General features: G+C 32.7%; 2 protein-coding genes across 7 annotated transcripts; one reads left to right on the forward strand and one right to left on the reverse strand.

The window, feature by feature from the left end:
• Positions 1 to 14: 14 nt before the first annotated feature.
• On the forward strand, positions 15 to 21,496 carry LOC100876551 (dipeptidase 1). Of its 4 annotated transcripts, none has more exons than XM_003705654.3 (11): positions 15 to 155; positions 7,303 to 7,456; positions 15,114 to 15,276; positions 16,644 to 16,927; positions 18,481 to 18,538; positions 19,985 to 20,161; positions 20,236 to 20,326; positions 20,807 to 20,882; positions 20,964 to 21,111; positions 21,170 to 21,285; positions 21,350 to 21,496. In XM_003705654.3, the coding sequence occupies exons 1-11, from the start codon at positions 152 to 154 to the stop codon at positions 21,390 to 21,392; spliced, it is 1,314 nt and encodes a 437-aa protein (XP_003705702.1). In that variant the 5' UTR covers positions 15 to 151; the 3' UTR covers positions 21,393 to 21,496. The 4 variants fall into 4 exon arrangements, with proteins under 4 accessions (XP_003705702.1, XP_012146316.1, XP_012146315.1 ...); XM_012290926.2 differs by having other exon boundaries at positions 17 to 155; positions 7,307 to 7,456; XM_012290925.2 differs by lacking the exon at positions 15 to 155 and adding an exon at positions 696 to 810.
• Positions 21,299 to 26,677, reverse strand: LOC100876440 (ornithine decarboxylase 2-like). 3 transcript variants are annotated; one of them, XM_076528891.1, is made up of 8 exons: positions 25,939 to 26,677; positions 23,824 to 24,049; positions 23,672 to 23,748; positions 23,433 to 23,605; positions 23,062 to 23,362; positions 22,722 to 22,961; positions 22,022 to 22,230; positions 21,299 to 21,955 (listed from the first exon to the last, which is right to left on the reverse strand). In XM_076528891.1, the coding sequence occupies exons 2-8, from the start codon at positions 24,005 to 24,007 to the stop codon at positions 21,859 to 21,861; spliced, it is 1,281 nt and encodes a 426-aa protein (XP_076385006.1). In that variant the 5' UTR covers positions 24,008 to 24,049; positions 25,939 to 26,677; the 3' UTR covers positions 21,299 to 21,858. The 3 variants fall into 3 exon arrangements, with proteins under 3 accessions (XP_076385006.1, XP_076385007.1, XP_076385005.1); XM_076528892.1 differs by lacking the exon at positions 25,939 to 26,677 and adding an exon at positions 25,471 to 25,489; XM_076528890.1 differs by lacking the exon at positions 25,939 to 26,677 and adding an exon at positions 25,363 to 25,386.
• Positions 26,678 to 26,987: the final 310 nt, after the last annotated feature.

The raw sequence follows: 26,987 nt of genomic DNA on the forward strand, positions 1-26,987 counted from the left end.
TATAGTAATCTATAGTAATCTATTGTATACACGTATATAGTGAGCTTCAGTGTGTGTAGAAGATGCACGGTAAAGACGCAACTGAGCGAGTTATCTTCGGAGAAGAAGTGTGAATAGTATCCTCGAAGCAACGTTCTGCTCTACGTTTATAATGGGTGAATCAATTATTCTAATAATCACGTTTCGTTTAACCTCTCACCGTTACTAAAACTAATTAACATGGCGGTAATTTTAAATCGTGTTCGGTTTTTCATAAAGTTCAACGCGTTTTGTTTACGCTAAATAAATAACTGTGTGATAAACGTAATACTCCATTGTTATCGCGTGATAAATTATTAAATCAAAACTGAATATTGTAACAGTGAGCAAAGAAGTTTCTTTTGCAAACTCGGAAATAAAACTTCGAGTGTCCTTGAGAGCCACTAAACACTATGAGTTAATATCTCTGAGTCCAACTGCAAATGAATTGCCTAAGAAACAGTAAATTAATACATCGTTGTATTTGGATAATTTCTTCGGCTTTTAGGACAAGTGACATTAATATTGAGATAAAATTTGAATCATGTAGTATTTCACTTCTGTTAACTCCACATGGAAATTCAAAATCCGACATGCATACGCAATTTGTCAACTAAAGTTTCAAGTGACCTCTATGTTTTATACATGTATGCCCATGAGTGACCTCTGTGTTATAGCCTGTATACCCATGATGACCAGATTTCACGGTTTGAAAGTGTAGCGGAGTTAGTCGCTTATGAGAGTTCGACGAAAGCATAGCAAGTTTTGTTCTTTTAGTGGAAGAATCAATCCGTGCGTATTTTATTGCAATTTATAATAAATATATATACTCGCATTTTGTTTTCTGAACTTAAACTAGTCACTTTGAAATGGTCAATCAGAAATGGTCATTTTGACCATTTCTTTAATTTAATAATGATTTCTCCTTCCTCGCCATTTTAATAATTTTGACGTTACTGCTTTAGTGTTTGATTTTAATTTTTATTGAAATATAAATGCATGCGGTATTTTTCGATACAGCTAATATTTCAAAAATACACCGGCAATCGTATTAGTTTAACGCTTCGTGTAATGCTTTATCCGTGTAAAATTCATATCAAAGTATTGAAGAAGAATATCAACAATGACGAAGAATATTTCAATAAATGTATAATGTTATATACAGAACGCAAACGCGGTAAAAATATCTAATGTAGACAACAATTAACCTCGGTAAATATTTTTAAAGTAATTGACCTGGACGATTTCGATGACCTTGAAATGTGTAACCCTGGTTAATGCTCTAAGCAACTTTTCCTTATAGCTATTTCTTGACCTAGATATTTGATGCAAAAATATATTCATTACTGTACATGGTTTGTTACTTACATGTACGTATTATGTAAAACAAACGATATTTAACTATACAAGTTATATCTTAGAAACTTCAGAATTTACCTGACACTACAAGTACCTTTCTTTAGAAGTATTTTCATTAAATCTTCATTAAACTGCAAAAATATTTTCAATTTAAAGGTATATACTCTGTAGTTTCATCAGTTACTAAATATTTCAAGAGTATTCGCATTTTTGAATTTCCATGTAGGGTGTCCATAGAGTCACGTAAAATATAAAATCTATTTACCTCAAAATTTATCAAAAATCTTTTGTATAAAGGTCTTAATAGTGCTTTTATACTAAAACTAGATAAGTTGCAGTAAATATAGCTTGAAATTCGTATTAGTTATTACATATATTTTAATTAAATCTTCATTAAACTGCAAAAATATTTTCAGTTTAAAGGTGTACTCTATAATTTCATCAGTTACTAAAAATATGAAGAAAATTTGCATTTTTGAATTTCCATGTAGGGTGTCCATAAAATCACGTAAAATACAAAATCTATTTACCTCAAAATTTATCAAAAATCTTTTGTATAAAGGTCTTAATGGTACTTTTATACTAAAACTAGATTAGTCACAATAAAATTCGACAAACTACAAATTCAAACTGCCGAGTTAATTGCCAAACTTACTTTTTGCATAATTACTAGTTACAGAGGTAACAATATCGATGTAATTCCTCAAATGTAAAAGATTGTGATTAATACGCTACATGCGCAGGCACTGACGTAACAAATCTTCGTAAATATAGCTTAAGATTCGACAAACCATAAATCTACACTGCCGAAATAATGAATAAACTTATTTTTTCCGTAATTGCTAGTTATACAGATAACAATATCGATGTGAACCCTCTATTGTAAAAGAATGTGATTAATACGCTATATGAGCAGCAATGACGCAAGGAATTCACGCTGATATGCCATTGCTTATCGGTTTAATTATAGTCCGAATTCTGTAGTGAAACATGTAGCTGCAAATTGACATTTCTGTATCGCGTATATTTAAATATTCCTGCACATGTTTTCTACTGTATATTCCACTTTCTCATTCGTTTCATATTTTTTTTTAGTAGATGAATATATGTTAGAATGTACTTGTATTTAATTGCTATATGCATTTTATTATATTTCATTTTTGAAATAGCTGATTTTGGAGATGAAGCTATGGTATATGTGTGAAAATAACAAATATGTGAAAATATAAGTAAATTTGGAAAATTTGAAATTCGGGAGTCTGGAAGTCTGGATGTTTAGGCATTTGGAAACTTGGGGATTATGCGTTTCGAAAGTAGGACAATTTAGAATTGATTGAATTTGGAATTTTGGGAAATCAGGATTGTTGAAATTTAGAATTGTGAGAAATTGGAATGGCTGAAATTTGGAATTTTGGGAAATTTGGAATTGTGAGAATTTGGAATTTTGCGAAATTGGAATTGTTGAAATTTGGAATTGTGGGAATTTGGAATTGTTGAAATTTGGAATTTTGGGAAATTGTAATTGTGGGAATTTGGAATTTTGGAAAATTGAAATTGTTGGAATTTGTAACTATAGGAATTTGGAATTGCGGGAAATGGGAATCGTAATTTGGAATCGTTGGAATTTGGAATCGTTCGAATTTGGAATCGTTGGAATTTGAAATCGTTGGAATATGGAATCGTTCGAATTTGGAGTCGTTAGAATATGGAATCGTTAGAATTTGGATCTGTCAGAATTTACAAATGTTTGAATTTGGGAATTAGCAAATTTAAAAATTTGGAAATTCCAGAATTTAAGCATTCCTGAAATTGGAAACTTAAGAATGTGTAAATTTGTAAATTTGAAAATTTAAAATATCTAAATTTGAAAAAAAAAAACAATATGATCCTTCAAAAAATTATAAAATTAAAACTGTTTCAGATTTGCATATTTAATTCTCCAAAATTTAATGCAATTACTGGCTTTTTCCCTACTTTTCACTGATTTTTAACCATCGAAAGTCTCAATCGCATTTAAATGTTCATCATCAAGATGTTTATCATCAAGATGTTTATCATCAAGATGTTTATCATCAAGTGCAGATAACATGTAAAAGCAACTGTCTCCATTAGGAGCTATCCTGTCATTATTATTTACAAATTAAAATTAAAGACACGTTATCTTTTCAGCATATGAGAAATCACGTGAGATGTTACAAGTAAGATATCTTTGAAAGCTAGTAATCTTTTTGATTATCTACAATCATAATCAGAGACACACAGACAATTATTTACATTGCGATAGTTGCATAACATTTTACTCTATTTTTGAAACCAATTACAGTTCGTTAAATCGCTCAAAAGTCGAGTACTGTTTACGAATTAGTTTGAACCCTTTGCATTTCATAATTTCTATAACCTAACCTAACCATCTCCTTCATTTACAAAATACATCAAAAAGGGGTTCTCAATAAAATATATGGTAATACTGAGGAGTATATGACAAATACATTTTTTGTTTATTATAAATAGTAAATAAATGAAAAAGTATAATTCATCTATTCTATTTATCTGAATTATTTAAAAGATTCAATCTGAGAGAAATGTGATGTCGAGCCACTCTCGAGAAGTGAAAGAGGAAAGTAGGCACTTTGTTCTTTTATTACGCAATGTTTATTTACGTAGCGTAAAATTTTTGCATTTGATATCACATAAGGTTGATTATCTATTGTTAAAGAAGGCATCGTAATTCTTGTTCTGATGTTGAGTTTCATCATCCATATCAATGATGATATAGCAGTTTCTTTGAAATGTAATCCTTCTTCACCATAATCTGCAGAGAAAAGCAGTTACATCAAAATGGCGATTAAGATTGTTCATACGATAAACGCCAATTTCCTATGTGTACAGATTGAAATTATTATATCGTAATTTAATATTGAGACTCACTGCAGAAAAGAATATATCTTCAACAAACTAGATCACTTTCAAAATAAATGTCTTAAATAATATAATATTGCGTAAATAAAAGAAAAATTGTCACTTAGGTACACCTTCTTCAATATATGACAAATCATTTATTTCGAAAGAAAGGACAAGCTATTACAAATGACTTTTTGTTCGACCAAGCAATTGAAAAATTGGCCTATTCTTCCAAACACAACTGAATTGTTTAACAGCTGATACGCAAGCCTTGAGCATGCACTACAAAAGAAACAAATGTAGAAAGACAGAATACTCCACCTTTGTTCGTTATAATATCTACTCTGTTATGAACTTGCATTTATTCAAGACCACTTGCAAGTAGTATTTTGAACTCGTGTTTTCTTGCTATTTCATCGTAAAATGTGTCATTCCACTTTACGAGTTATCTGCGTTCGATGTGTATACATGTCAATTGACAAATTGTTTTTGATTGACGTGCATACGGGTTATGTAAAATGAAAAATTGCTATTTGTAGCAACTCGAAATTTTGATAAGAAATATCATTGGACGAAAATGGAATTATGGAAAATTGGACATGTAGAAATTAGGAATTGTGGAAGTTTGTAGTTATAGAAATTTGGAATTGCAAGAATTTGGAATTGTAGGAATTACCAATTGTATGAATAGGGAATTTCGGGAATTTGGAATAGTGGGAATTTCGAATTTCAAAAATTGGAATTGTGGGAATTTGGAATTGCAAACATTTGGAATTGTAAGAATTACCAGATATAGGAATAGGGAATTGTAGGAATTAGGCATTGGGAAATATGGGAATAGGGAATTGTGGAAATTGGAAGTTGTGGGAATTGAAAATTGTGGGCATTGGAAGTTATGGGAATTGGGAATTGTGCGAATTGGAAGTTGTGGGAATTGGGAAATGTTGGGAATTAGGTAATGTGGGAATTGGGAAATGTGGGAATTGGGAAATGTGGGAATTTGGAATAGTGGGAATTTGGAATTGTGGGAATTTGGAATAGTGGGGATTTAGAATTGCAAAAATTTGGAATTGTGGGAATTGTAAGAATTACCAGATGTAAGAATAGGGAATTGTAGGAATTAGGCATTGGGAAATATGGGAATAGGGAATTGTGGAAATTGGAAGTTGTGGGAATTGTATATTGTGGGCATTGGAAGTTATGGGAATTGGGAATTGTGGGAATTGGGAAATGTGGGAATTAGGCAATGTGGGAATTGGGATATGTGGGAATTGGAAGTTGTGGAAATTGGGAAATGTGGGAATTAGGCAATGTGGGAATTGGGAAATGTGGGAACTGGGAAATGTGGGAATTGGGAATTGTGAGAATTAGAAGTTGTGGGAATTGGAAATTGTGGGCATTGGAAATTGTGGGAATTGAGAAATGTGGGAATTAGGCAATGTGGGAATTGGGAAATGTGGGAACTGGGAAATGTGGGAACTGGGAAATGTGGGAATTGGGAATTGTGAGAATTGGAACTTGTGGGAATTGGGAATTGTGAAAATTGGAAGTTGTGGGAATTGGGAATTGTGGGAATTGGGAATTGTGGGAATTGGTAATTGTAGGAATTGGTAATTATACGAATTGGGAATCGTAGATATTTGTAATTGTGGGAATTTATAATTGTACAAATTTGAATTTTATGAATTTGAAACAGGAATTTTAATTTTGGGAAGTTGAAATCGATAAAAGAATTTGGATAAATATGTTTCCTTTTTATTACTGATGATATTAACAAAAATTAGCTTGTTGTTTATATACCATACCCGTCTCTGACTATAATTTTAGTATGTGGTTTACAAACCACAGCCGCACTTATCTGCTTAATTTTCAAAATGAGTTTATTCTATCCTCTGACTACGTCACCTAGTCAGAAACAAAGTCGCAATATGTCTCCTCGTACTTTTCCGATTCTATTTATAGGGAACAAATCCCCACTTTTTCGGGAAAAGCCAACACGTTGTCGCATAGTGCCAAGATAAAAATAATCAGGTTCTTATCCCGTTATCATCCCAGCCAACTATTCGATTAAGCCCGGGATTATAGTGGGGTTGTCGCAAAACGGTCACCGTCAACCACAAACCCCATGGCTCCCCCTTACATACTGTCCAGAGCACGAGAGAAAAGTAGCGGGACGGGAACGGGGCTAGAGGGACGAAAAGAGCATCGCAGTGGTCGGATTGTAACGTTGCCGCCTATTGTCACACGCATTTTCGGCAACAACACGCTATTTGTCGAAGCGCACACATACACTAATCGGTCGCGTGACGCGGAGAGTGGGTAAGATATATGTAGAACAAGCGAGACAGAACGAGCGATACGTTGAGCGGCATTCCATTGTCGTAGTGTCCAAAAGTTTTACGCATCGCGTAAGAGGAAAAAGATAGAGTTTTTTAACATATAGTCGCAATATCTGTTTCTATACCTATGTAAAACCACACCATTACGGATGAACGGTGGAAGCTACGCGTGAGTCGAAAAGTGGGGATTAGGTGGTCCTAGCGGCCTACCCTCTTTGCCCCGTTCCCGTCCCGCTACTTTTCTCTCGTGCTCTGGACAGTACATAATCTTCCCTAAACTCCACATTTCATCAATGCAAAATTCTTGAAACTCGATGTCTCCAATACGCGTTTTTAAAAAGGTTGAGAACCGTCGATAGATTATCTTCACTTTTTCCCCCGCACAAAATTAATTAAATGATAATGCTAAATGAAGAAACAAGTGACAGCTTGTACAATTAATTACGGAAAATCTTCATCACAAAGGGTATCAAATAAATTTGATATATGTGAGCAAAGATCCCAGATAACTGCCAGATTCGATTAACTCTGAATGTATATTTAATTATATCGCGCTTTTAATCACCGTAATACAGCCGAGATAATAATCTAACAGTCATCTTTTTGGTCTGCCATATAAAAACGGTAGTTGGTGCGAAAGCCGTCAGTACTCTATTGAGAGTAATCGTCGATAAATCTTTTCCAGGCAGCTTAAGCAAGTACTGCACTGGAAAGATGATGTACATCAACCTTGCAGCGTGTCTTTCCGTGCTGCTGCTCGTGATTGGCCTCTCTGTAGGACTCAGCGTTAGCAGCTTCAAAGGAAGTGACGCTCTCGATACAGCGCCGTTGGTCGATGGGTAAGTGATATCTACTTATAAGGAAATTAGGACCAAAGCAAATGGAGTAACGAACGATGAAGAAACTAGTTAGTGGTTCTCAAGTAGTGTCTTAACGACTTGGGGTATTTTGGTTGATTTATAAAAAGAGGCGCAAAAATGTCTCCCTCCGATTTTAATGAAACTTCATACATTTGATAAGTAGGCAGAAATGGGAGAAATATATTTTTTTTATCGGTTGAAACGCGGTTTTACAAGGTGGAACCCCTTAAAGTTTCAGTCTACAATCTTGAAAATCATATGAGATACATTAAAACTTCTAATAAAGAAGTTGTGTGGTTTTTTTTAACCACATCCCGTTGTATGATACAATGGGACGTTTACAAAGAGGGTAAAATGCAATTTATGTGTAACAAACAAATTTCTCATAATCTTATTTTACAATTTATTCAAATTTGCATAGTGACGAAAGGTGAAGAGAATTTTATTAGAAATCCATTGATATGTTATGTGTGAAATTGTTTACAGTTCGTCAGATTTTTTATTATATTACGCGTGCGCGTCCACTGACCCACTACACGATACTAAACCGGACCATGTCGAACGATATTACACTATCGGTCAACGTTATTTATAAGCATAAATGAGAAAGTATGTTTGCGTTGTACATAGGTATTAATTTTGTTAAATTTGCATTAGATATTGCAAAATGTTTGTTGTTAAAGTTATATACTCTCTACCTGTCTAATTTCAAAATTCCCAAATTCTCAAATTCTCAAATTTCAAAATTCCAAAATTCCAAAATTCCAAAATACCCAAATTCCTAAATTCCCAAACTCCCAAATTCTCAAATTTCAAAATTCCAAAATTCCTAAACTCTCAAATTTCAAAATTCCAAAATTCCCAAATTCCCAAATTCCCAAATTCCTAAATTCCCAAACTCCCAAATTTCAAAATTTCAAAATTCCGAAATTCGAAAATTCCCAAATTCCAAAATTCCCAAATTCCCAAATTCCCAAATTCCCAAATTCACAAATCCCAAATTCCTATATTCCCAAATCCTCAAATTTGCAAATTCGCAAATTTTTAAGCTCCTAAATTTCCCAATTCCCAAATTTCCAAATTTCTAAATCTTCAAATTTCCAAATTCTAAATCCTCATATTTCGATATCCTAAGTTCACAGGTTTTCAACTGTACTTTTCAACTTTGTAATAGAAACTTTCTAATATCTACAAAATTTATCGTCCAAGTCGATAATTCATTTTAAAAATTGGTTCTCTAAATTACTGTCTTTTGTTGGCCTTATAACAGTAATTATGTTTAAAAGTCATTTCCTCTTTTTTCCAATTGAATATGCAACATACCACGTTGCAATTGAGGCATCAATCACCGGTGCCATTATAATCAACGTGTTAACCCTTGATCGGTGAATGCTGGGTCACTCAAGACATAACCTAGATTAAATCTGTCTTATATCGAGTTAAGATTGTCATAGATAAGTCACAATACTTGATAGCACACAGTGAACACGTGAAATAGATTATAGTGTTATTTAAAATCAGAAATAACTTCTAACAAGTTTCAGATAGTAGACACTATTATTTTTGCATACTATAATCACAAACTTTGTAGATAACGGTGAATATCAATTATGCCTTCTTTTGCATTGATAGTGCTTTTTATTTGAAAAGTGACGTAAATACGACCTTGGAATCATGTTTAATAAATGTGGAATAAATATAGTACTAAATAATACTTGTTTATCATTGTTTATACTTTTATTTATAATTATACCTATTTAAATTGGATATTTTAATCAGTGTTAAGTTTTTCTTTTGAATATACGTATGTGAAGAAATTAAGTAGTGTGATTAAACGTTGCTATAGCTAGGTGTCGAATATAGTGAAAGCTACTGTAATGAATTAAGTGAAAAAATCGAAATGTATTCGGAATAAATTAATTTAGTTATTTATTGTTATTATTTTTATACTGTTATTATATTTTACACTGCTATCTTGTAGTATTATTTATTATAGTGTATGTTATACTATTACTCAGTATTATTTTGATTATTATTTTTGTACTACCATTATCATGTACAGGGTGTCTCACAATTAGTGTAGGTCCCTGAAATGGGGGGTAGCTGACGCGATTCTGAATAAGATTTCCCTTTGCAAAAATGGGCTTTGAAGCTTCGTTTTTGAATTATTAAGGAAAAGTAGGGACCAATCAGTGCGCCGAGGATTACGCGTGCACAGACGCGAGAACGGCAGCTTCGGATAACGCGTAGTTATCCAACGTATAGTAATGCGACGCGTAGTAATGCAGCGTGTGGATATCCAACGCGTAGTAATCCAGCGCGTGCATATTCAACGCGTAGTAATCCAACGCGTAATAATGAAACGCGTGGTAATTCTAAGCGTAGAAGTCTAATGCGTGGTAATCCAACGCGTAGAAATCTAATGCATGGTAATCTAACGCGTAGTAATCCAGCGTGTAGATATCCAACGCATAGTAATCCAGCGCGTGGATATTCAACGCGTAGTAATCCAACGCGTAATAATGCAACGCGTGGTAATTCTAAATGTAGAAATTGAATGCGTGGTAATCTAACGCGTAGGAACCTAATGTGTGGTAATCCAATGCGTAGAAATCTAATGCGTGGTAATCTAACGCGTAGGAATCTAATGCGTGGTAATCTAACGCGTAGTAATCCAGCGTGTGGATATCCAACGCAAGGTAATTCAGCGCGTGGATATTCAACGCGTAGTAATCCAACGCGTAATACTGGAACGCGTGGTAATCTAACGCGTAGAAATCTACTGCGTGGTAATTCAAGCGTAGAAATCTAATGCGTGGTAATCTAACGCGTAGGAATCTAATACGCGGTAATCTAACGCGTAGTAATCCAGCGTGTAGATATCCAACGCATAGTAATCCAGCGCGTGGATATTCAACGCGTAGTAATCCAACGCGTAGTAATGCAACGCGTGGTAATTCTAAGCAAAGGAATCTAACGCGTATTTAACCAACGCGTAATAATCCTCGCGCTCTGATTGGTCCGTGTGTTTCCTTAATAATTCAAAAACGAAGCATCAAACCCCATTTTTGCAAAGGGAAATCTTATTCAGAATCACGTCAGCTACCCCCCATTTCAGGGACCTACATTAATTGTGAGACAATATATTTTATATTAATTCTATTGTATCATTATTACAGTTATTACTTTTACATTACTGTTATTATATTTTACTACAGTATATTTTATACAATCTTTGTATTATTATTATTTTGGTCAACATTTTTATGCTATTATGTATAGTACATTTCATACTATTTCTATTGTATTATTATTCCAGTTATTACTTTTATATTATTATTACATTTTACTACAGTATATTTCATACAATTTGTGTTATTATTCCAATTATTATTTTTATATTACTATATTATTTTTTTATATTATTCAGCGTAAGTTTTGCACTGATTATTACTAGTATATCACCACAGTGAGTAAATATTGATCAAACACTATGATAGATCACAGCTACAATAGATTAAGAAATGATTGATATGCGGACATTCCTCTATAAATTTTGCACGATAAGCTCATGTAAACAGAATAATAAAAGTAAATATAGGAGCTTAGTTACAACTTTGATAAGGAATTGCCATAACGTATAAACAGCACTAACTAAAATGATTAAGCAGAATTTAACTAACTGAAAATATAACTCACTTACTGCAAATATGTTTCTCAAGAAATTTCATTCGAAATCTGCTGCAACCGTCGCTGCAGAATGCAAGAGGTGAAAGTGAACTCTATGGAAAGCGTGAAGAAACGCACGATATCTGTAACGTTAAAAAGTTATGCAATCTTGTTGACATTTGCAAATACCGACAGCAATATTAAGTATCTGGTGGTGGTAATCAGGAGAGTAATCGTTTCTGTGAAAGACCTTGCACCATAAACGATAAACGATGACTTACAGAATGTAGTACAGTTTTGATGTAGTTTCACAATTTTTGTTTAATATTTCCAACTCGTGGATGACTCGTAATTTATTGCATGTCGTAGTTTTCTACGTATGGTCTTTAAACATATCAGTAGTGCTATTATTTTGGATTATCGCTCTAATTGTTTCGAGATAATTCTTCATATCGATTATTATCTACAATCAGTATGAATTTGTCGCTTCGCCATAATTAGATTTCAAATATTTAGGTAAATACAAATATTTTTCATGTTCTATATGCTTCACATATTTTTAACGAATAATGGAAGGTTCAACACCTATTTTAATAAGATGATTTTTAGTGACACTCGCAGGTGCATTTAATTAGCCTTAGTTTAAAATATACAGGGTGCCTCACAAGTGGTGCAAGAAAATGATAGTCAGAGCGATTTTTAACTTTTTCTATTTTTGCCAAAGTATTGGTTGACTTCATTTTCGAGTTATTAGCAAAACACTTATCAGTAAGAGTCATTTAAATCAACGCCCTGGTTTTGTTTCTACATATCACCAAGATATTTCTAAATTATTGTAATTAATACGATTATACGTTGCAGGTTCACTTAATTTTTATCTAGTTCGTTGAAAACAGGCTTTTTCACTATACGCAGTGAATTCCATAAATTATATGATTATGACATGATTAAAATAACAGCTGAAGGTTTCTACGCTAAATAACGAAAACAGTAGATAAAAAGAACGATTGAATGTTATTTTCAAAATTGAACACAATGGTCGAACTACTGGATAAGTAGTGAAAACACTGCTAGTCTTTTAGTTACTAATTTAAACTTTGTAGTTGTTTAGACACCTAATATATTATACATAGTTCGTTCAAAAAGCTCCAGGACTAATTTTGTTTAAAATCTACAATTTGCTTTATTTGTTGTCCATTGGCGGAATCATGTAGCGTTCCTTAGTTACAAATAGTTAAAATTCCAGCGCTGTAAATTCATTTAGTGGGCAGCTATATTCGTTGGAAGTAGACGTGTTTCAGTTAGTGCGTCACAATTTTCGCGATGAAACGCAGCTATCAAATTTTGTTTCAAATTGGAAAAAAAGTTGTTTGGAAATATTCGAATTGTCGAAAACCGCGAATGGTGATGATTTTTTAAGCCGAAGCAAGATTTTCGTTGTGGTAGCTTGTTCAAGAACGGTGATCAGCTAGAAGACAACCTGCGGGGCGCCTTTTAACCTCAACTACCGATTAGAATATCAAACACGTGTGTGCCGTGCTTGTAATCAGCAAATTACAGTTAAAATGTTGTCAGAATAACTTAACATCAATGTAGGAAGCGTTCACATTTTGCACGATGTTCTCAGGAAAAAAGGTGTTTAGCTTGAAGGCGCAAATTTAGTAAAAATTTGTCAAATCAAAATTTAGTTTGAAGGTTCGTTCCGCATTTGTTAAAGAAAGAACGCATACTGGTAACACAATTTTTGGTCCAACCTTCGGTTACCACGATGCACTGCCTTACTCTCCAGATTTGGCTCCACCACATTTTTTGAACTAAACTTTTCGTTCCCTACATTGAAAATAACGATGAAGGAAGCAGGTTTTAAAGATGTTGATGCAAAGGAGGACCAAAGCTCTGAAAACTATTCCAGAAGAGGTGTTCGTCAGATCATTCCAGCGACTGTAGGCCACAAATGCTCAGAGAACGACAAAATTTGTATTGAACAAAGATTATGTTGAAAACTAAAAAAAAATTGTTGTCTCAGCTCTTTGTTTCATTCGTAAACAAAGTTAGTCCCGGAACTTTTTGAATAAGCTGTGTACATATTTAATTAACTCGCTTTCGCTCGCTGAGGGCTCTCCGCTTCCCAGAACCTCTTTTAGCCACCTTTCGATACTTTTGACAATTTCTCCTGGAGTATTGGCCCATTTTAAGAAAACTCGATAACCTGACAAAATGTTGTATCTGGCACGGTTTAGTCTATACATTTATACACGTGTATGACTGAGATAAGAATTTTGTATTTTGACTTCCTTTGCTTACTGAGGGGGTTGCTTTCGACTCCCCACAACTTATTCACAACTGAACAATTTGCACTAAGATGCACTATATAATTTAGTAATTCAACTTTACTAATTATTAATAATAGATAGTAGTTAAATGTATGTACTGATTCAATTAATAATTCAACTTCACCATATACGGCATCAGCGGGCTGCGAAAAGACGATTTTGTATGACTAGGCTTTAGTTGATGATTAGGCTTTTCTTGGCCTTCTACGGCTCAGAATGCAAATGTTAAAGATTTGACTGTTTTCCTGAGGTTTTCAGGTAATTTTAGGGAGGGTCGATTCTGTGGAAAAATGTCGTATCTCGAACAATATAGCATACGTGAATGTATAGGTGAGTCAGGCAGTCAGTCAGGAAGGGAGTTTTACATCTTTCCCCGAAACATGGAAATTAAATTATTTCAGACAATACGTAATAGCTTGAGTATTAAAAAAAGATTGATTGTAGCAATTAAGAAAGTTGATATGAGAATGACATGAGAGAACGATATAGCACTTGACACGCGAGTCACCACCAGCGGTTCACCTCTACTATCGTAAGCATAACAACCATTAAGTGAATGATTAACTAATGTAAACGAAAGCATGCCACCAAGAATTCGAGATAATTATAATCTTTCTGTAAGCATCGTAAATTATTGCATTATAAATTTTCGATTCTGTTTTATGAATGTGTCAGATGTGAATTTTTAAATATTTAATAAATGTATGAAGCTGTTTGTGTATACATACATTATTTCGTATTAAAATATGCTGGTAAAAATTATAATATGTGATGAATATGTGTTGAGTCTGTAAAATTGATTGAAAATGTTGCAAATGTTGAGAACAAAAATTAAAAGCTATCGGGATTGGTGGCAAGATGAAGTATTAGACAATGCTTAATCTGTAAAGCCTGTGGAATATCAAGTGACAACCTTATCGAGGGATAAGCAGAGTAACTGTCATTGAATCTATACGGATCTATTTTCGAACTGATAATACGATTAAAAATTGAATTTGATAATGGGAAATAAATTTGTGATTTTTTCAATTTTTTTTACATGCGTGTAAAGTCACTTTTCTGGTAATAATAAAAGTATTTTAGTCGTTTTTACTAGAATTTGATGTAGAAATTTTGAAATTTAAAAAATTGGATATTTACATATATGTATAGATATTTAGGTATACAGGTATTTGTAAAATTTTATAGTTTAGAAATTTAGATGTAAAATTTTTACGTTTGGAGAATTTTTCCATTGTACATTTAAAGGTTTAGAAATTCGGAAATGTAAAAATTTAGAAATTTAGAAGCTGAAAACTTTTCAATTCTGTTAATCACTTCTTTTCAATTCACTTCGAAAGAATTATAAATTTTAGAGATCCAGAAATTTAGAAATCTATAAATCCTTGAATCCAGACATTTTTAAGTCTTGCAATTTGGAAATTTATAAATTTGAAAATGCGAAAACTTGAAAAATTAATAATTCAGTTATTTGTAAATTAAGAAATGTAAAAAATTAAGAAATAAAATAAAATTTTACTAATTTTATAATAATAAATGTAGAAATGAGTAATCTGCTCTCAAACAATTTACAAAATTGATTACTAAAAATACAAATACACAAAAATAAACAAAACATTCTTTGTTTGTTTCAGTCATAATGATCTGGCATACAACTTATATGCGCTACTAAACAATAAGTTAGAAGGATTTGATTTCACGAAGAATCTGACCAACGACAAAATATGGGGTAAAAAAGCGTGCGAATCTTGCTACACGGATCTTCCTCGATTGAGAAAAGGAAAACTGGGCGCACAGGTATGTGAAAAGCGTATAAAACAAAAACAGCAGATAATCTCAGAAATCCCGTTCTATCTAATCGCATCATTTAGCAAATCCACTTATCGTTTTCAGTTTAACACATCAAGATAGAATTTTATCGTACTATCGCATCTTCTATTCTTTATTCTTTGCGTAATTCGTGCTACAAGTAATTACTTAAACCTTTTCTTTACTACAGTATTTTATTTTATGATTATTTGACGGCTTGTTTAATGATCCATTTGAATTTTAAATAAATTTTATAACATTGCGTGTACATTACTATTAAAAAGTTCAAAATTGAAGAAAATAAGTTTCGTTTGTCGTTTATGAAGTAGTCATTGATTTTAATTTACAGATTTTTATTTAAAGAATTAGCAAAATATTTTACTTGAGTTTTGACCAAATTCCCAAATTCCCAAATTCCCAAATCCCCAAATTTCCGCGATCTCAAATTGTCAAATTCCGATACTCCTATATTCCCACGTCTCCAAATTCCCAGATCCCCAAATCCTCAAATCCTCAAATTCCCAAATCTCCAAGTTCCCAGATCTCCAAATTTCCAAATCTCCAAAGCCCCAAATCTTCAAGTCTACAAATCCCCAAATCCCCAAATCACCAAATCTCCAAATCTTTAATTCTCCAAATTCCCAAATCCCCAATTCCCTAAATCACAAATTCCAAATCCCCAAAGCCTCAAATGATCAAATTCACAAATTCCCAAATTCCCAAATCCTTAAATTCCCAAATCGCCAAATTCCCAAATTCCCAAATTCCCAAATTCCCAAATTCCCAAAATCCCAAATTCCCAAATTCCCAAATTCCCAAAATCCCAAATTCCCAAATTCCCAAATCGCCAAATTCCCAAATTCCCAAATTCCCAAATTCCCAAATTCCCAAATCGCCAAATTCCCAAATTCCCAAAATCCCAAATTCCCAAATTCCCAAAATCCCAAATTCCCAAATTCCCAAATCGCCAAATTCCCAAATTCCCAAATCGCCAAATTCCCAAATTTCCAAATCCCCAAATCCTTTAATTTCCAAATTCCCAAAACTCCAAATCTCCAAATTCCCAAATTCCCAAATTCCCAAATTCCCAAATTCCCAAATTCCCAAAATCCCAAATTCCCAAATTCCCAAATTCCCAAATCGCCAAATTCCCAAATTCCCAAATTTCCAAATCCCCAAATCCTTAAATTTCCAAATTCCCAAATTCCCAAATCGCCAAATTCCCAAATTCCCAAATGCCCAAATCTCCTTTCTAAATCCTCAAATCCCCAAATCCCGAACTTTCCAACTCTGAGTTACGTCTTTAATACCCTTCACTTTCTCCTTATTAATGCCAGACACACGCGAATTTTTAGTTTTGGGCCGCTTACGTGGGATGCGACTCACAGTACAAGGACGCGTTGCAGCTGACATTGAGACAGATCGATGTCATCAAGAGGCTCGTTGACAACTATCCAAATGATCTACAATTCGTCACGAAAGCTAATGACATCGAGGAGGCATGGAGAAGTGGAAAAATTGCGTCCATGATCGGCGTTGAGGGAGGTCACTCCATTGACTCCAGTTTGGCGGTCCTTAGACTCTTCTATGAGCTCGGCGTGCGTTATCTTACGCTTACTCACATGTGCAACACGCCTTGGTACGTTAAATCATTTCATCAACTTGCAAACATTCATCTTGGCACTCGTAAATTTTCCGCAGTCGTTTGTAAATATCTTGCTTTCGGAGATAACCATATTAACATCTTATTGATTGCGATAAAATGCAAAATTACCGAAAAATTTTCCTACGATTCTAGCCTTTGAGTCTTGTTGACAAGCCACAACTTGCAGAATGTTAATCGTTAACATGAATTTTCTGTGTTTTTGTTTGTGTGCAATTTGCTGCAAATAGGACTGTAAATTAGCTTCTTATTGTAGATCAGCTTTTTAGATGATTTGTGATAGTTTCTCGATATTTTAATATTGCATAATAATAATTTTAAGACTATACAATTTCACTTCTTACCTTATATCGTCTATGCGTGAGGCACTTATGGTTCAACTGTGACAATTCTTACTCCAATTTTTAATACTTCAATTTGGAGTTTATCAGTTGCATGGTCAAGAACTACTACATTGATATAACAATTCAACTTTCTTCTGTGGTTTAATATTGTAGCTGTGATTAGTTCCGACTGACAAAAATAAATCATAGGGCAAGAGGTTAATAGCACTTTATCATATACATTTGTTACAATTCAGGATGTTTCACAACTAATGTGGCTCCCAGAAAGGAATTGAGGTGATTCTGAGTAACTTTTCCCTTTGCAAAAATGAGGTTTGAAGCTACGTTTCTGAATTATTAATGAAGAACAAGATGAGAACTCGGATCAGAGTGATGGGCTCGAGAGTGACGTAGTCGTGAACAATCGCCTTTGCGCTGAGAAAATGTGATTGCTTAAAAGGATGCCTTTATATTCAAAATAACTTAGTTAAATAACGAGTAAAATAATTCATAGTAATATGTAATTATTCATTTCTCGTGAATAAGGTTAATTAAATCTATATTAACGTTATAAATTAAATTAAATTCTTCTTGATAATAATTATAGTAAAGATAGATGTATTAATCAGAATCACATTATTCCTAAAAAAAACTACATATAGAGCTCCCATTATTAAAGTTATTAATAAATTACGAAATCCTCCAATTAGAAGTGGTATAACTAAAAAAAATTATAAATTTACCAGTAGTTACAGGGTAAAATAAGACTCACCCATCGTTTAAAAATAATCCTGTTTCGTCCAAAGTTGCTCCTTGTACCTGGATTTTCACAAAATAGAAAGTTATTCAGAATCACCTCAGCTACCCCTTTCTGGGACTTACACTAGTTGTGATATACTCTATATACTAATTTTTTATATCGAGATCAATTTGTACTAACCATCCCTCGTATACATAGTATGTCTACATCCAATGGCACCAGAAAAACATAAAAAAAGTAGAAAATTTTCTGGAAATATTTTCCTAATTAGAATTCGTATTTATATCCTATTATGTCTCCTATCCCTATATTAATCAAAAAGTGAATTACTTACTCTTACACTATTTTAAAAAATTTGTTGAACGAAAAGAAAATTATTTTTTGACCTTCTATAAACGTTTAATAAACATTGAGATAATTAGTAATTAAGATCTTTATCGTTTCAGGGCTGACGCATCTCCTGCGCTCGACAAGCCTGTTCGGAATCTCACAGAATTTGGAGTGGTACGTTAAACACTTTTATTTTTCTGTAATAGTCTCAGGAATTTAGAACATATTCGCTGGTTGTACTGAACTTTTAAGACCTTACTTCAGAACGCTATACTTTTTACGATAATATGAAAATGATCGTAATTGTTTTTCTTGTGGAATGTTAATGAAAGTAAAGTAACTTTGGAACGAAATACTTATACTTCCATTTTTTTTAGATAAGAAGGTGATATTATGTCCTTAATAATTCATAGAAAAGTTGAACGTATTTATTATTTGAACAATTTCGTTTGAAAGACTTTTTTATCAGAAAGAATATGCATATATGCATATTAAAGTACGACAAATTATCATTTTATCTATAATTATTTGATAGATATTACCAGTGTCATCTGTCCAATTGAACTTATTTTAAGTTTTCAAATTTTGTAATTTAGGTACCTTGAGAATTTTTAAATTTAATAATTTAGATATTTAGGCTTTTGGAATTCTGAAACTCTGCAAATTTAGAATTTTCTTAATTTGGAAATTTGTTGAATCGAGAATTTGTAGACTTTAGGGTTTGGTAATCTGAGAATTTGTAGATTTAAGGATTTGAGAGTTTGTGAATTTGAGAATTCGAGGATTCGAGAATTTGAGAATTTGAGAATTTGAGAATTTGAGAATTTGAGAATTTGAGAATTTGAGAATTTGAGAATTTGAGAATTTGAGAATTTGAGAATTTGAGAATTTGAGAATTTGAGAATTTGAGAATTTGAGAATTTGAGGATTCGAGAATTTGAGAATTTGAGAATTTGAGAATTTGAGAATTTGAGAATTTGAGGATTCGAGAATTTGAGAATTCGAGGATTCGAGAATTTGAAAATTTGCGAATTTGCGAATTTAAAAATTTGAGAATTTAGGATCGTGGAAATTTGGGGATTTGGGAATTTAGGAATTTGGAAATTTGGGGATTTGGGAATTTGGGAATTTGGGAATTTGGGGATTTGGGAATTTGGGAATTTGGGAATTTGGGAATTTGGGAATTTGGCGATTTAGGGATTTGGGAATTTGGGAATTTGGGAATTTGGGAATTTGGCGATTTAGGGATTTGGGAATTTGGGAATTTGGGAATTTGGCGATTTAGGGATTTGGGAATTTGGGAATTTGGGAATTTGACGATTTGGGAATTTGGGAATTTGGGAATTTGGGAATTTGGAAATTTGGAAATTTGGAAAATTGGAAGTTTGGAAAATTAGAAGTTTGGAAAATTGGAAGTTTGAAAAATTGGAAGTTTGAAAAATTGGAAGTTTGGAAAATTGGAAAATTGGAAAATTTGAGAATTTGAGACTTAAAAACTTGAGAATTTGAAATATTTAGAAATTTTTAAATATTTAAATTTGAAAATTTGAAAATGTGGAGACTTGCAATAACTGATTTGACTTAACACGTTGAAATTAACACTCAAATATTTTAATACAGGTCGTGGTCCACGAAATGAACCGATTAGGAATGTTGGTGGACTTGTCCCACGTGTCACACAATGTTATGAGGCGCGTACTCGCACTAACGAAAGCACCCGTTATGTTTTCTCACTCCTCTGTCTACGCCATTTGTGCACACCATCGAAATGTTCCTGACGATGTGCTTCACTTAGTTGTGAGTTAATTTCCTACTTACCCATTGTCAATTAATAACAACATGTAAAACTCAATTTTGTTTGCATTTTGCAGAAAAAGAACAATGGTATCGTCATGGTTAATTTCTACTCCGGTTTCATCAATTGTAATACCTCGAGAAATGCCACTATACAGGATGTTGTCGGTACGATATTTTATTACTATGTCTAAAATATATATTTGTATACATTATTTGAAATCAATTCATTACATAGTAAAGGATATTTCGATTCAATTTATTATATGTAAAATATACAATGTTTTAATTGAATTCATTAAGTAATATATTTAAATTAGTTACATAATATAATCAATTTAAATTCGAGATACGTTAACGCAAGTTGAAGATATATTAATTTGCAACATTACTCACTAATTTTCGAAATTAGTTTTACCGACATTTACAAAGCTTCCCACTAATTTTCGAAATTAGTTAAAACGTTAAAAATAATTACAGTTTTTCCCGAATTTTCGAAATTAGTTAAAATGTGTAAAACATATATTATCTAATAATGTCATATCTTCAAATAACTCTAAACTTGAACTTTACTTAATACCACACATAAATGCTTGAACTAAGTGATATTTGAAAAGCTTGATAAGTAATTGGTTTTCCACTCCGCAGATCACATTAATTACATTCGCAATCTTATCGGAGCGGACCACGTTGGTATCGGAGCCGACTACGACGGCGTAGAAGTGTAAGTGTTACAACCGAATCATCGCGATTAAATCACGGAGGTTATTAAATCTTACTTAACGATTCAAAACAAATTCCTCAGTATGCCCGAGGGATTGGAAGACGTTTCGAAATATCCTGATCTGTTCGATCGTCTCTACGAAAGCGACGTGGAACCGAAATGGACCAAGGAGGAGCTCGAAAAACTTGCTGGTAGAAATCTGATCCGTGTATTCAAGGACGTAGAATTAGTAAGTAATGGAATATTTCTGGTTATTTGAGTTTGTATTAACGTTTAACCATTAAAAGGTGAGAGATAATCTGAAATCTGGCCATCCATTGGAAACTGTCATAACTGGAAAAGAAATTTACGATGGAGAAGTAGAAAGCGGTGTAAAAGCAGGTTCATGCAACACTGCAATAGAGTAAGTACACTAATTTCTGTGATTCACTGTATTTGTACTCCAATTTACATATTTTTTTGTACAGGTGGAACGGACTTAACGTTACATCGAGCGACTCCGAACAATAACGACATTTATTTATTTAAGATGGAATAATGCGACATTTAACACAGGAAGATCCTATTTTCTTATGAGAAGTTTCATTGTATGCAATAAAAAGCGTAAAATATTATTCGTTTATGGAGAACCCATCCTGATTCGTTTATTTATAACGATATTTACAATCTCTCCTTAAATTCTTTACTGAATACTTAACTAATACTTTCTGTTTATAAAACTCGTACGCACACACGTGTGATTGTCACGTTAAATGTAAATAATTCAGCATTTATCATTAATTTAAAACAATTAATACTAAACTTTTGATACAAAGGTATATAAACTCAGTAAGGACCCTGAACATTTCTGGTTTAGGATATTGCAACATGAGATATAGATGAACATTGTAAAGCTATAAATAACTTCGTAAGTAAACTTAGATCCATTATCTAACGTTACAAGAAATAAGTACGATACTGTGCACTGATATCATTATCAGCTAGTTTTAATAAATGCGTTCTCTATTCCGTTCTTCCAGCAAATAGTCTTCTGTGATTTTTGCATTGCGTTGATGTATGCGCTGAATGCTTCCCTAAGATAGACTCAATATTTTAATACTCGTTCTGTAATAATTTGCTTGCGGATTTATTTTACTTACCATTGACTCTTTCTTATGACGGGGTAAACTTTGGGCACTTCGAAACCATTAAATGGACAACAGAGGGGTATACTGTACGCCCCCATGTCTCTCCAAACCAACCAGTCACCGATATGAAGTTCTGGTAACAATACATTCTTCAAAATACAATCCAAGGAGTCGCATGTTGGTCCCCAAACGAAAGACGTGAATAGCTCGTCACTTGTTGGCTGAAACACAAAAGAAATTGCTGTTATACAAATCAAACAATAACAATAACAATGAAAAATCATAACAATAATTTACACAGGTGAATTAACCAAAACATTGGCTGATACACGTTGTGATTAATGAGAAAATATTTGTAACTATTCATATCGTCATACATATATGGACTACTTATAATATAGTTATTTATACAGTTTATAACAAATATAGTTATTTATATAGTTTATGACAAATATAGTTATTTGCTCTGTTTATAAATAAATATAGTTCTGCATACTATTTATGATATACAAACATTATAATATTATCATATTATTATACAGATCACATATAAACAGAGGTAAGTGCCATTTTATAACAGTAACAGTTAACTGATACCCATTGCCATAAATAAAAAAATAAATATTTATTTGTAATTGCTTATAACCAAGTTACTGTCCATAATAAATATAGCTAATTATACTATTTATAAACGTAGACAAAGTATTCATACCTTGTGCAACGGAATAGGTATTCTCGCCCTAAAATTCAGTAACTCCTCAATGAAAGAATTATACACCCCACAGTTCATATAGTACATCATAACCGTTTTGTCTCCCTTAGGAATAATTTTCTTCGTATGCAAATAGGACGCCAGTGTAAAAGCCGAAGTCACATAATACTGTCCCGGTTCGCTGATGATCGAAATGCTGGGATCAATATCGACAATCGCATTGTTGATGATTTTGGCGAGCTGAAGAAAAACAAAAACATGAAGAGATCGAAGAAAACAAGAGTTACGAAAGAAACATCTAACGAAGAGATAAGAAATCGATCTCGAAGAGGAATCTCACTTTGTCGATGCAATATCCAGTGTCGCCAGGAAAACCGCCTCCGATGTCGATCAACTGAACGTCATTGAAGCCAATCGATTTGGCGATGGCGATCAGTCTTTTGCACATCGCGATACCTCTGCTGTAGGCTTTTAGTTCGCCACAGGGGCTGCCGACGTGGAAGCTGAAGCCGTGCAAGTTTAATCCGAGGCTCTTCGTCAAGTGCATTAATTGTACGGCCTCTTCGCCCGGGTCGCAGCCGAATTTCGCGCCGAGAGGTATCAGCGTGACCGCGGCATCGCAACGGATACGAATCACTATCCTATGAAACGAGAAACACTTTAGAGATAATTCTGATCCGAGTGGGAGTGTTTGTTTGTTGTTTAGCGTACTTCGCCTCCGGAAAAAGGTCGTTGATCTTCAGCAGTTCTATCTCGCTGTCGACGGTCATCTTCTCGACGTTCATTTTCTTGGCAAACTTGATGTGAGAGGGACACTTGGTCGGGTTCGCGAAGATAATTCGGTCCGCGATCACTCCGTGCTTCATCACCTGCCTGATCTCTTGCTGTATCGAAAACGTCATTTGAAATAGACGGCGACGAATAAGATTTGTCTAAACAAAGAGTAGTACCTCGGTCGCGCAATCGAAACTGGCGTTCATGGCTGCTAGGACTTTGACCACCATGGGATGTGGATTACACTTGACGGCTATAATTTAACGGACAAGATGGAGAAGATGGTAACAGCTGGAAGAAATGAAGGACGCGAAGAAAATATGCGTACCATAATGTGGAGTCACCCTCGGCATTTTGCTGATCCAATCCAGGTGCTTTCGCATCAAATCATTGACATCCAGAATGTAGAACGGTTCCTCTTGGCTTTCGTTATCGATGATATCTTTAATTATGTCAAAGTCGTTCGTCGCATCCTCGAACTGCTTTACCTCAGCGAAACTCAAACGGGACATGTTGATCGGAGAGTGGTTGAAACTACTGGAGGTCTCTGTACGCTGTGCGCCGTTGAAAAACAGAATTTCTGTTTAAATACTTTTAAATAATCTGAGATACAATGATAAGCTCATCTCGTTCTACGTATAAGCACTGTTTCATTTTTACATTTGTTCAATGATAAGCCACTTAGATCTAAAGGGATATCGCAATTCTATTTTCCGAGATGTTACCAAATGTACGAATGATTGCGGCTAACGGAAGTAATTCTCGAAGTTGTTTATTAATTGTTACTTAATAACGAGCAGACGAACGGTGGTAAAATAGCATTTCAAATAAAAGAATTGAGTATTTTTCTAAATTATATTGATTAAATTCAAATAATTGTTTACTTTAAAATAATGGACATTCATTGAATTTTTATGTATTATATTTTCACTATTTCATTTGTTTTCAGATTAACAGAATCGATGTTTGAAATATTTCTTTATGTGTAGTTATATGAAATATGTATTTCGATTGTAAATTTTTCAATACAAACTTGTTATCATAAATTTTTGTACTTATTCGATGGAATTTAATTTGAAATTTATTTTGTACGCGAATTTATTTGATTAATTAAATATTCAAAGATATTTTAACATATAAAGTGTAAATCACCTATGTTATGTTAAAGTGTTAAATCACCTATGTTATTAAAAATACTGTTTTTTATTGAAAATTTCAAAAAATAATATTTTGTGATTTTCTGTTGCAAGTTTAAGAACATAAAGTATTAATTGACATAATTAAAGAAGAAAATACTATTTTGAACTATTATGTCTAATACTACCAAGAAGAAATGTTATTTTAAATAATTATTGAACCATTAGTTAATTAATTATTTTAAATAATTCAAAGAAGTATTGTTTCAGACGATTATTTTTTATGTAACCACAAGGAAATATTTCAAATAATAATTTCTAATATATCGTACAAAAGTTAATATTTAAATTAATAATTTTAGTTCGTATGTAATGAATAAGTACTTTGAAATATTTTGATGTGAAAAATTGAGAAATAAAGTAAATTTTGAAATAACTTTTTTTAAAGAAAATTATTTTAATTTTTGATGCTTTTAATTTAAAATTTACCAAGTTAATTCGTGATCGCGAAAAAAGGCACTTGCAATGAAACACTAAAAACGATAAAAAAATCAAACACAGTTTTCACTATCTTGCAGTATCTTCATCTTCCAAAATCTACAATACAAAAATGTCACCACTTTTTGATCAAATATTTGTTTAAGAAATCTGCAATTTTTCCACCGAACGATGAGAAGAAAACAAAGCAAATGATGAAAAGTGAAGTATTTCTATTAAATATGAACTATTACCACTATCATTTATCGAATATAAATTACTATGTATTATTACACTTATTAAATATTTATTTTAATCACATATTTCCGTTGAATGAAGTAAATACCGTAATAGTACACTACCTCTCTAAAGCGCGCTAACCAGAGTTTGAAATGCAGAGAAATACGTAAAGCGAAATAGAATATACTCGATATTTTCTAATGTATTTTTCTATATACTTTCGAAATTGCATATTTAAGGAGATAAGTAATGTAATTTACTGTAATTTACTGTTTAATGTAAAGTTCATTTGAATTTCATGACTTTCGAAGTTTAATAGTATTTCAAAAAGTCTCTAATCGTTTCTTTTCGTAATAGGCAATGTTGAAAGTAATAGTGGCTTACTATCACAATTGATAGTAAATTATATAATAACATTTTCAATACAATATTTCATTTCGTCTATAACTTTGTGGAGCGCAGTTAAACAAAAAACTATTGACGAAGCACAATTATGACTCGAAAATAAATAAAAATAACTTCGAAAAATCACGACGAAATGTTTCTATTTCTAAACTGATTTGAATTTCATAATAAACACAGAACTCTACCTATCTGCGAGCAGAAAGAAATTTTCGGCAATATTGTAACCGAACGTAGGCACAGTATATATACAATGTACATATCACTTTATCAGCTGACGTAAGAAACTATATACAATCATAATTTACTTATTTTTGATTTTGCTTTTTATGGCCTGTGTCGCTGTCTTTGTCCGGTTATCCGTTTACATTTGCATGCGTATTCGCTTTCCATCATTTTGTTGCTCCACAAATCTGCACGTGTGGGGAACACGAATAGAGGACACTGTAATTTCCGACTCATTTAACTTTCCCTTATATTTTATCTATATAACGATTTTGAATGCAACTAAATTACTTTTAAAAGCTGGCATGAACATTTTTCCTCGTATTGTTATGCTATGTGTCATAAAAAGTTTTATGTTCACTTTTTTTAGAATCACTTTTTTAAGTGCATTTCACTGGCATTTTACTGTGGACGGTCAGTAAAGTTTGACGAAACTTTTATTATGTTAGATTTAATTGCTTTTTAGCGTCTCAATGAGTATTGTAATATAATAATAATACGAAACTACGCGTTATTGTGTTAGATTTAATTGCCTTTTCGTGTCTGAATGAGTATTGTAATATAGTGACAACACGATACGATAATGGTATAAAAGTTTCAGATTAATTTTCAGGAACAAAGTTCTGCAACTTTCTTTTACACCGATTCTGAGAAGAATAGTAATGATTGTTGTAATAATGTTGTCGCTGTAACAATTGTGACATTATTTTGGAACACCTTGTATTTAACTGAAGTTTCTAAACTTCATAGTTTCTAAAATGAATTTCAGAATATTTGTGAAATGAAGTATAAACGTGAGTCATACAAAATGTTTACTGTAAAACGAACAGCTAACTTATATTTATTGCTATTGAAGCAACATGTAATTTCAGAACATACACTTAGTAAAGATAAAAGATTTCTAAAAAGCAGTCAGTATATTGCCACCATATTTCAAGATGGACGAAATCGTTGAGGTAAACACATAACCTAACAAATATAAAATATAATTATATTTGTTAGTAAATATAAA

The sequence above is a fragment of the Megachile rotundata genome, chromosome 2 (assembly GCF_050947335.1).
Source record: "Megachile rotundata isolate GNS110a chromosome 2, iyMegRotu1, whole genome shotgun sequence".
Lineage (NCBI taxonomy): Eukaryota > Metazoa > Arthropoda > Insecta > Hymenoptera > Megachilidae > Megachile > Megachile rotundata.

Bases quoted from the DNA above. Each gene is read 5' to 3' on its own strand.
- LOC100876551 (XM_012290924.2), top strand. From the start codon at position 755: ATGAGAGTTCGACGAAAGCATAGCAAGTTTTGTTCTTTTAGTGGAAGA. The intron at 20,327-20,806 runs GTACGATATTTT...TCCACTCCGCAG, and splicing joins CACTATACAGGATGTTGTCG to ATCACATTAATTACATTCGC. The intron at 21,112-21,169 runs GTAAGTAATGGA...AACCATTAAAAG, and splicing joins TATTCAAGGACGTAGAATTA to GTGAGAGATAATCTGAAATC.
- LOC100876440 (XM_076528890.1), bottom strand. The intron at 23,606-23,671 runs GTACTACTCTTT...TTTTCGATACAG, and splicing joins GTTTCGATTGCGCGACCGAG to CAAGAGATCAGGCAGGTGAT. The intron at 22,962-23,061 runs GTGAGATTCCTC...GTTTTTCTTCAG, and splicing joins CTGGATATTGCATCGACAAA to CTCGCCAAAATCATCAACAA.